Raw genomic sequence first — 11391 nt, 5'->3', positions numbered from 1 at the left:
TGCGCTCGCTTCTGCTGTCATCTGTATCTCTGCTAGTAGATGCATAGTTGCCCGGTTCTCTCTTTCCACTTGCTTTCCCCTTTGGACAGTCACGTGACATGTGACCTTTTTCACCACAAGTCCAACATTCTCTGCTATCTGCAGTATGTTGCTGCCTGCTTGATCCTGCACCACGACCTCTTTGACTCCCCCTGCCTTGAGACTGGTTTCCCCTGCCACCTGTATTGTTTTGACTTGATTGACCTTCTCTAAATTGGCCCCTGCAACCACTTGGGCCTCGACCACGACCTCTACCTCTGTTGGAGTTAGAATAAAGGCATGTTCAAACCTATTTCTTCCACGAGAAGAAGATGGGTCAAGACCAAGATTCTTCTCCTCAAGAATAAGCATAGAAATCAAATCTTGGAACACGGGGATGTCGTCTCTTGTATTCATGGAAGACCTGAAATGTACATACTCATCTCCTAGACCATCCAAGCATGCACGAACAATGTCATCGTCTTCCACTGAGACTTTAATAGATCCAAGAGCCTCAATGATACTCTTGATCTTCAAGGCATAATCATTGATGGAGAGGTTGTTCCTCTTAACCTGATTTAGCTCCGACTTTAGTTGAAGCTTCCTGGCCTTGGTGTTCACCTCGAACACTCTGCCTAAGTTTTTTCATGCAATGGCGAGGGTTTCAGCATCCTGTAGATAGCCCATCATGTCATCTGTGATGCTCATAGAAAGCCAATACATCACTTTGCTCTGCCCTTGTTGCCAGTTCCTCAAAGCTTTTCTTTATTCTGCTGTAGCATTTGCCTCGGGAATCTCTGGTTCCTTTTCATTGTCTCCTTCTACATAGTCCCAATAACCTTTTCCTTTTAGGAAATTTGTTATTCTGAACTTCCATGCAGGGTAGTTATTTTTCTCAAGCTTCTCGGTGACAATCTGACTGAAACCGTCAAACATCTTGAAGCACTAAGACAAAATAGCTGCAATCTGCAAAAACCTGCAAATCTGCTGAACCTGCTTCGTGGTACCTGTAACGCTTTCTAGACTCAACGAGTGTCCACAATCAAGCGTACATACAACCATTGTACTTGTACAGTAAATCTATGTGTACTGCACTTTGGAGACTTGTTCAGATCTGGTCGTGGATTGCGAACGAAGAGATTGTGATGCTCTTGCTCTCTTAGCCTCTCTTGCCTGCACCAGGCTATGATACCATGTAAAGAATGAGGATGCAAGAGAGCTACACAAGACAAACACAAAGCACACAGAGATGGAAAGCTTCTTCTTCTTCTTCGCTAAGAAAAGAGAGTACAAAATGACTAAGTGCTAAAGCTGAAAAGTAGCACATATGTACATGCGGTCACTAAGTGTGAACTCGCTAGAAGCGTACTAAACTGGCACTATAAGTGTAGTCCAGCTGTAGAATCACTGGCAGAGATCCTCCATGTCAGTCACCTTACGCGCCAGTGAGTAAATGCCGTAAGCGGCCAAGACCCGTAGTGGATGCCAGCTCAAGATGTAGAGCTCGACATCTCAACAGGTAAATGTTGCACCTGATGTGAAAACTGCTCGAAAATAGGAGAAATGGAGCGGGAATAACACGTGCTATATAGCACAAACCGTAGAAGACTGTAAGGCACCTATTATGCAAAAAACGGCACTGACAAAAATTTTGCACAAAATGACGAAATAGCCTATGCAGTACTGCCTATAGTGGAAACGGAGACCGAAATGAGCCCGAATCAAAAATCTGAGCAGACTGATCTCTACGAGCTCTCCCAAAATTTTTGTCAACCTGCGAACGCTTGCCAAAGCTCACTGAAATTGGAGAAAGTGAGCAGGCGTGTACTGGAGCTGCTGGCGACTAAGCCCGGGAGGACGCAACCTGCTCTGATACCAATTGTTGGAATTAGGATTGCAGAGAAACACACACAGCTTGGAGAAGACGAAGGAAGCTCAAGGCACACAATAGAGAGTGTATTACTTAGTGTGCAATGGAAAGATAGATAGCCCTAGAGTGATGGGCGTATATACAATGCACGGGGGAAAAAACCTCCTAAAGAGGGAAAAAATGCCCCGGCGGTCCTAGTGTGTTCACACACATCACTACCACATGTATATGGTAACAATCATTGAGGGGGGTAGGTCACTAAGCTCCTAGAGGGCCTAGAGGCTCCTTTCACTGCTCTTACTCCAATCATGGGTTGTTGCAGCAACCAAACGTCTTGGTTTCTCTCTCTACTGCCACTTAGTTTAAACACAACCTCATTCATCACCAACTCTCCCCCACACTCATCACCTCTACCATTGAGGACTGTTGCAGTGAAATCTAGTATTTTCTTGATACCATAAATTTTGTTGTTCTCTTTCCTACTTTTCCAAAAGTCATTAAAAAAAAATTCAATGGATATTTGGTTCTTCCAATGGCATCTATACAGATATCACCAAAGATATCACAACCTATCTCAATTTGATAATTTGCAAGGTTGAACACACATGCACAAAAAATAGAAACTCCGTAAAATTTTTTGCACATTGCCTTTGACCTCTTTTGGATTGTTAAAAACTTTACCGAGTTAATTATTAATCTCCTAGAAAAAAAATTCATCCCTTCACTACAGACCTTACCCAATGTTATGAAAATATCTCTATTACCGAGGAGTCGTTAATTATCTTACTTGGAATTATTGGACTAGCCTTTGATAGAAATAGCTTCAATGCTATAAGCTAATAATTATTAGGAAACCCAAATGGGTTGAAAAAACAAGTCTACAACCACCAAAGTATTTCAATGAATTACTAGGAGAAATTATATATTGGAATCTGGGTATTATAGAATTCCTTCAGTCAAATTGATGGACTTTGCTTTAGACATTGTAAAGGAATCTTGATAGGGTTTTACTACTCACCGGACATCTACAACCTGTATCTTGCTTTTTTTTTTGTATAGATATTTTATGAAAAATATGGCTTGCAAAAATTCTTGCAAAAAAATTAATCTCTTTTCACAAACTTTTAGATACATGGATGATATCCTGAGTCCTAATAATAATTCCTTCCAAGAAAATTTATCTTTTATTGATCCTCATATCTTGAAACCAAACCTACTTCCTTATTTTAGAAGTGAATTCCGTTTTTTATGCCACCTTAATATTTCTATTATTTTACTTAATTTATTTTTTAGAGAACTCAACCTCCAAGTTATTTGAAAAAGAGATAAATTTAACACTCTCTCTACAAAATTTGTTCAGAAGAAAGCAACCAACCCTTTAGGTTGTTATCAATACCCATTTGGGTATGCTTTACCTAGTTTTGTACTCTTTTTCTAACATTGAAGACATGAACCAATTGATTAACAAACACTTCCTTGATGGGTTTAGCAGAGACAGGAACTCTTCCGAACTATCACCTTTGGTATTAAACATAACAATTGGCTTGGTATCAAGCTCAATTGTGACTCTTGTCATTAACTTGATCAGACAACATGCACATACTCAATGGGGGTCTACTCCGAACATTATCGTGTTTGGGTAAGGGTAGGTGCACGCATGCGCACACACACACACACAAGTAGTATTACAATGGTGAACATAGCCTCTATGTGGCGCAATGTTTCCCATGTGTGCTTTGTAAAATACTTCTCATAATGCACCCACTGGATGACATTAAAGGCCAAGACTTTTAGCAATAGCATGACATGTGAGGGCATAGCTCAGAGAGGAGGAGGATGTGTTGGTCTACTGCCCTCAACCCCCTATTTACAGGTAAGGGTTTCTTACCCTCACTTACCCTTGTCTAGTATCATCTTTCTCACTCATTCAAAGTTTGCACCTGTGCATGGTCATTAAGCACCTGCACTTGAGGAAGAGAAAGTGTATTTTATGGGCCTTGTTAGTTCAATAATTGCAAACATGAAAATGGAGGATGCGTCTACCTCTTTCCATGTTGATTCATTTTTTATTTTTTTGTTCTACAGCAACTTATTGAGCAAGTGGCTTTATCCTTGCTGATTTTGAGTTACTACACAATGTAAAAGTTGGGGTCATCTAAATTTGGAACTTAGCTGCTGATCGTGTCTTGCTAGTGTTTTCTCCTAAAACAAAATGCAATTTGCAAGGTTTCGGGGTTGTTGGCTTTTTTTTTCTAAGTGTACTTGAGAATTTTGACCTAAAGTCCTGGTTATGGTCATGCTATGACAAATAGGAGTTATAAAATTTAAATGGGTATTGTTGGTGCTAATAAACCCAGAGCATATGGGGTAATCGCATGCAGTCTAGAATTTGATATATTTTTTGAATGTTTTCTAAAATCAAAGCTAAGATCAGATTCTAACTTAAATGGATTTTTGATAGCACCCTCTTATTTTGACCTAGTTATGGTTTTAGTTTGGAAATGGGACCTATAAACTCACTAATCGGCATGATACTTCCCAAGTTGTGTACTATTTGGTTTTCTTTTTTGTTATATCTAACCCCAATTTAACTTGAGAAAATGGTTTTTATTGGCAACTGAGTTACTAGACACTCATAATGTCTTACTGATTTGTAAAAAAGGGCATCATACACCTAGCAATAGATATTGTCTTACTAGCTATTTTTCCAAAAGCTCCATTTTGGAAGGCTCTAGGGATTCTTGATGTCTTATACTGTTCCTTTTGATGATACTAGCTGACATAGACCTATTTCAATATCCTTGGCTTTGTTTATTTTGAGGAAAATTGGAGCTGATGAATCTGCATGGATACATGCTAATGTTTCAGTAGATCTAGAGGATTAAAATAGGACTCTTTTTTATGATGTCAGCTTTAAACTAAGTTGAGATACGATGGCTCTTATGTATGACTTCACTTACATGTAACACCCAGAATGGTAAATGGTTTGGGTAATCTTGATTGGCTCAAACATTGGTGGATTGTTTTTGTTCTGGCTATGTCAGCTAGTATTATCAGAAGGAATAGGTTCTGACATAGACCTATTTCAATACCCTTGGCTCAAACTAGCTTGATTGGCTCAAACATTAGTGGATTGTTTTTGTTCTGGCTATTGACCCTACCCCTATAAGAAGTGCCTAGTTGTAGGTGCCTTTTTTTGAAACTCTACTCCACTAGACCCTTGAGAATACAAGTATCTTGCTGGATATTTATAGTTTTTGTTAAAACTAGTGTTTGGGTTGTTTTTTGTTCTTAAATCAACTACAGTGCCTACTTTAGTCCCTCTTTTAAAATTGGTCATACACCTACTCAAAGGTCCGTTGTAGTTAAATCATTAAGTGAAGGATTGAATGAACTTCTCCTTCTTTGTCATCTTAAGGATACTTGCAAATAAATGCAATTTTCATATAAACTTAGAATAAAGAAGAGGGGTACTAATTGTTGTTCACTCCTCTTTGACAATAAGAAAATACAACGATGTCTTTCTGTTTGGGTTGATACAACTTTGAGAGATTGTGAGCATACTATTTGACTTTGTTAAAAGCACTTGAATTTGTGGAACATGGCAATATTTTGATTGATAGGATATGTGGAGGTTTTTTTTTAGGCTGTCTTTTGAGCCACTATTTGTGTTACTATGGTACCCACTATTTGATTTAGTGTTACAATGGTACCCACTATTTGATTTAGTGTTTTCTTACGAAAGGATGCCAAGTTGATTTATGATAAATGAGTTTTTTTTTCTACAAAAGAGACTATCATATTCTGGGGAAAAAAAATATCAATATGTATTGCTAGAAAGTGTTTTTTGATGGGGAGGCTAGGGTAGATGGTGGCATGCACAAGCCATGGCAAGAGAGGAAGCGAGCAGCAGAGATTGAACAAGAGAGAGAGAGAGAGAGAGAAAGAGGGACAATGCTATATCATTGATTAAAAAGCTATTATATATAAATAATTGAAACTTTCCATACATACTGAACCTGGAGTTAGAGTGTGATTGCATGCTACAAAGGAAGTTTCCACCAAGAGCTTGACACATTGGACTCCGGGCTTGAATACCCAACATTTTTCAAAAAGGGAGAATGGTGTAATACAAGGAGTGTTGAGCTGATATTGGAGTACAAAGAGCCAAAAAAAAATTGTTGGTCTTTACTTACTACTTTGAGAGTAGTCAATTTCTACCTATATTTTTTTGATATATTGATTTGAATTTAATTCAAGAATACTTTGTTTTTTATTTTTGAAAAGGACGGGGAATACTCTACTCAATTTTCTAAGTATTAAACATTCATCTTTGATAATACAACCAAGAAAATCTAAATGAACCTTTTTCTCACACCATCTTTTGCCATATCCATCGAGAGGGGAAACGATCAAAATCAACACGAGTAATAACCTTCGGATAACAATAAGTGCAAGAAAGAAGACCTAATATTAATACATCCTTTTGGAACCTATAAGGGAGTCACTTTCTCTTTCTGTCCCATCCAAACTGTATCTGACCTTTACTCCTAACTCCTTAAAATTAACCTAAGTAGGCATGTAGTTAATATGATAATTTTTAAGTATTGACATGACTAATAATTGATCGATTTTTGGCACCTACTATACATATTCAAGGATAAAAAATAATCTATTTTCTTGTTTAAATGGATGCAAGTGAGAGTTCCATCCTTGCATAAATTTATTCAGGTTAGTAGTTAGTTGTTGTCCAACCTTGAAGATAAAGACCTAGTGCATCTATAGACTTACCGCATGTCCATGTCCAGATGTATAGGATAATTGGAACAAATATTCATTCTAATTAAACTGTACAAGAATGCTACAAAAACATCATTGTTTTTGTGCAAATACTTTCTTGGTGTTTGGAGTGAGCTATTTTTTGAACATGGTGCTCTTTTGTGTCTCCATAGTTTATTGTAAACAAAACACACACACACACACACAAAAGAGGGGACCATTCTCTCATATAAAAACACCCCATGTTCCCCTTCAAACTGATGTAGCGAGGGGCTATTGGCATAGGAACCACTCCTAAAACCAAAAACACACGACTCACTTGTGGCATCGTATGCTCTGACATAAACGTTTCAGACGTGGAATGGCTATAATAGCCTATAGCCTCTACATAGGTACAAGCATTCGAAGCATGAACAAAGGTTACCAAAAAGAGGGGCATGGGGAAGTCGAAAATGGATATGCCCCTCCCTATCTCTTCCTCATGTATCCTTATTGTGGACATCAATAACAAGCGGCTTAGCTCACTGACACTAGTGTTCATCTTGTTGCTTTGGTTTTGTGGCTTTGCTAATGGTGGCAGCTAACAAGGCCAAGCTTTACTCTAGTGCATAAAATTTATCCTCGTTTCTCACTCCCCTTATAAATCATGATATTTAGAGTTCTCTATCTACTCTATAGCAATGCTTTGGGAGATAACTTTCTTTTATGTGCATATTGTGTAAATAACCCTACCCCTTTCCCTCTATCTTTACTCTATATCCTCCAAAAATGGATTTGTAGGTATATTCCTTTCATGCATAAAAGAAGGCATGTCTTGTACACAAACAAACACACACACACACACACACACACACACACACGCGCGCGCGCGCTCGCGTGTGCTATGAGTACCTTAGTCTAATAATAAGATGCCTCATACCTCTATCAATGGGATCTAGACTAGAAATAAAGGTGAGTGACTCTAAGTGCACTAGCTACGGTTCAACCTCTGCTCCATGCGGGTCTGTGGGCACAATCTCATAAAACTAGCTGCTCCGACTACCCAGGAAATTCACTAGTAGTACTAGGGAGATGTCACCTGCGTGAACCACGATTTTCTTTTTGAGCCCTATATATGGGACCCTCCTTTTAAAAATCTACCTTGAAGGTGCCCAATGCCCAAGAGGTAAGACCACCTCAAAGTCTTTTAGCTCCAATTTAGATCTACAAGCCAATCATTACCCGAAGGAGGGCACTTAACATGTGGAAGTGCCTAGAAGCAAAGGTACACCCATCAATTTAAGGGGAGGATAACAACTTGTTGAGCTTAAGAGTATGCACAATCACAAGGAAAAGCTTAAGTTGGTAAGCATTGCTTTATCCAAATTAGGTGTGTATCCCCTCCAACCACAGATACATTCCCGTCTCATCATCCTAATCACCAAAAGTCATCTACATAATCCACCTTGATCAATGATACCATATGTGATGTAACTATATATGATGTCATACAACTCAACTTCTATTAAGAGAGCATAATCCACCTCGACCAATGATACTATACGTGATGTAACTATATATGATGTCATTAAACTCAACCTCTATTAAGAGGGCCTCCACACATTGGGTTTCAAAACCCACTCTCTCCAAATAAAGGTGGTAGGAGGATTAAAGAAACTTTTGCCAAAATGCAAAAGTTTGCATAGTTTAGGAACATGAAGGCTTTTATATAGTGCAAAAATAAACAGTGAACTTCATTTTCCTTCTTATAGCCCACATGAGAATGCAACATCAAAACTCTTTGGTGAGTTTGCAAACTCACTTCGTGGAAGCTCTCTAAGAGGCACAAATGATACTTGCATTTCAATTTCTAAGTGCAAAATTTCTCTCTCTCTCTCTCTCTCTCTCTCTCTCTCTCTCTCTCTCTCTCTCTCTCTCTCTCAAGCATGAATGCAAACTCAGTGAACCCCCTAGTCTCGAACATGTACTCCCACACATACATCTACTAGACGTACACACACACTCATGCATTCTGAATGCTAGAAGAAAAAATATGAAATATAGAAATGATAAAACCAATTTTCTAGCATCAAAAACTTATTTGTTTATGTAAACACACATCTAAAACTCATCTCTTTTACCTCTCATATCTTTCCCACATTTGAGAAATGACCAAAGACCCTCTTGTTCAAACTACACTTAAAGACCCCCCCCCCACCACACCCCCCTCCCTCCCTCCCTCCCTCTTGTTCACACTACACTTGAGTCTCATGTCCCTGATCACTCTCAAGGCAATGGAGACTTGAAGCCCCCTTTCCCCACTACTTGTATAGCCAAATTTTGTCAACCTTCGCTACTCACCTTGTCAAGAATCAACTTTTCATACTGAATTCCTTGAAGTATTTCTACAAGATGGATAATATGTGGTAAGGCACTCAAAATCAAGCCACCCGAAGAATGCAAATGGTATGGATTCTATGTGTGATAACTCGTGCTAATTTAGAGAAACTCATTGAGGCCTTTTCAGAGTGTAAGTGGTTGATAGGGCGGATTTGATTTGTTGATAGCTAATTGATTTCTCTTTACTCAACTACGCTTCAAGAATGTTGTAAGCTAGTTGTTCATGTCCCTATATTGTGCAACATGTCTTGCATGATTAATTTTATGTGCCTAAATGTTTGAGGGATCTAGTCTCATTGATTATTTGCGCAACCATGAAGGCCAGTGAATTCTACGAACATATGCAACCAATCAGACCGCTTTGTGTCCTTTCCCATAATCAAAGATCCCAACCTCCATCGATCACCCTGATTACTAGGAAAGGACACTTAAGGGTCCTTTCCCTACACCATCAAGCTTAGTTATGACACTCTCACCTTCCCTTCCGTGATTCTTGGTATAACATGGTTGTGAACCTTATAATCCTAATGATTTGCTTTGACAAAGGGTAAAACAAATTTGAGATACTATAAAATTAATTTTACTTTTGCAATCAATGGTTTGTAAAAACAATGGTTACTACCTTGTTAGTGCCTTACTAATTGCACTTATTTATTGCCACATTCAAAAGTTCAAGCTGAGCAAAAAGTAATGTACAGCATGGCTTATATTTACATCGAGGGAAACTACACTTCTTAGGGATGCATATATAATGGAAACTTATCCCACCGTTTTTGGGGAACCGGTGCTAATATAACCAAGGAGCATTTTCATGGCATGCATTCCTTATTCTGACAGCAAAAGGTCACATTACAATTTTGTGGAACTGATGTTCTGTAATAAAGCCACTCTTGCAAATGATGTTGCAATGCTTCTATGGGACAACCAATCAATTGAAGGTACAGTCACGTAGCTAAGGAAGCCCTGTAATCAATACACCCTGGGATTTTGGAGGAGTCCGTGAATTACACTTATCTTGTCATCTCTTCTTTCCTCTTTTCCCCATTATAATGTCACTAATGACCATCGTAAATTGGCTCATGACCACCCTTCTAATTGTTGTATGTGTCTAATTGAATTAATTATGAGAATTGTCGAGTGTTAGACGGCAACATGGCCCTTAACCTTTGCAATCCCCGGTCCCAAGGCTTCAAGTATATATACCAAACGAAGGCCAAGTAAGAAGTTGAAAATAATACAATGAACTCAAACAGTGTGTGGACATCATTGGTCCACTCCCTGGCTCTGCCTGAGTGCCCAAAAGTAAAACCTTTGCTAAGGTTGAACTTCCTTCCAAGGAGGGCACCATCGTTTTGTTTCGACAAGAACAGAGGCCATGACGATAATAGGCTTTCTAATTTCACAAAAATAGTGATGAATGCCATTGACCAATTTGTGACAATGCTCTGCAGCAATAAAACTTGTGCTTAGAAGGCGTACTTTGGAACGGCTTGTCAAATGGAAGTAGTGCAAGCCAGATTACCTCATAGGTGTTGACAGTTACTGGATTGAACATCCTGAAACAATCTTCATTAGGGGCTTCCATATCGCCGTATATCTGTGACGTTCAAACAATTAGTACAAATCCAAGCAATCCAAATGCACCAAGGAATCCTAAAGATTCTTCACATTCTACCATTCCTGGTCCTCATCATTCATAGCTTATATAAGCAGAGGAAACTCTCAGGTGCAAATTCCTTATTGAATAGCATCAATGATACAACCTATAAATCAATTAGTCTTCCAACCAAGTGCACAACGCTTGAGTGTAATGATGACTGACCTATACAGGTAGCAACAATGTTTTGTTCATGCATCATATCCTCTCATCAATATCAGCCCGAATCCCAAACTATTAAAGACCTACGTTTTATATCCTTTGCGTTCTTGCAGAAAATTTAAAAAATCCTTGTAATGAGAAAAACTGTTGTGGAATTTGATTAGGCACTTGTCTGCCATGCCAAGGCAAGCACGAAGTTTGAAAGATTGAACATCTCAAGCTGAATTGGGTCATTTCTCTGAGACACAAGTCTCAGATAGCCTAAGGAAGAGTGTGCCCCAAAAAATGCCGCGATTTTTCTTCTACAGAAAAATCAACAAGTACAAAGATATCTAACTTTGAGAAAACTCGATATAAGTTTGTGCTGTGTAGTTGGATCAAGGAAAATGCGCTTTTAAGATTGGCAAATAAATTACAAGACAAAGAGGCTACCTAGGTGATGTTGGTAGCTCCCCAAAAATGGGTTGCTTTGATCATCAAAAACAAAAAGGGAAACTTACAAAATCTTGGGAGGCTATTATGCTAA

The 11391-nt window shown here is 38.7% G+C and overlaps 1 protein-coding gene across 1 annotated transcript in view; it reads right to left on the bottom strand.

Moving 5' to 3' along the window:
- Nucleotides 1-9729: 9729 nt before the first annotated feature.
- LOC147457403 (uncharacterized) overlaps nt 9730-11391 on the bottom strand; it is a 65200-nt gene continuing 63538 nt past the window's right edge. Inside the window, exons 11-12 of the mRNA XM_086512282.1 lie at nt 10569-10643; nt 9730-10491 (exon numbers count right to left, since the gene is read on the bottom strand). Of these exons, the coding sequence (XP_086368408.1) occupies nt 10168-10491; nt 10569-10643 (399 nt within the window). The 3' untranslated portion in view covers nt 9730-10167. The remainder of the gene's footprint in view (nt 10492-10568; nt 10644-11391) is intronic.

Source organism: Adiantum capillus-veneris, chromosome 5 (genome assembly GCF_014529385.1).
Source record: "Adiantum capillus-veneris isolate H3 chromosome 5, ASM1452938v2, whole genome shotgun sequence".
Taxonomy (NCBI): domain Eukaryota; kingdom Viridiplantae; phylum Streptophyta; class Polypodiopsida; order Polypodiales; family Pteridaceae; genus Adiantum; species Adiantum capillus-veneris.
Note: the sequence above shows the minus strand (reverse complement) of the source record. Positions and strands in the feature narration are given on the sequence as shown.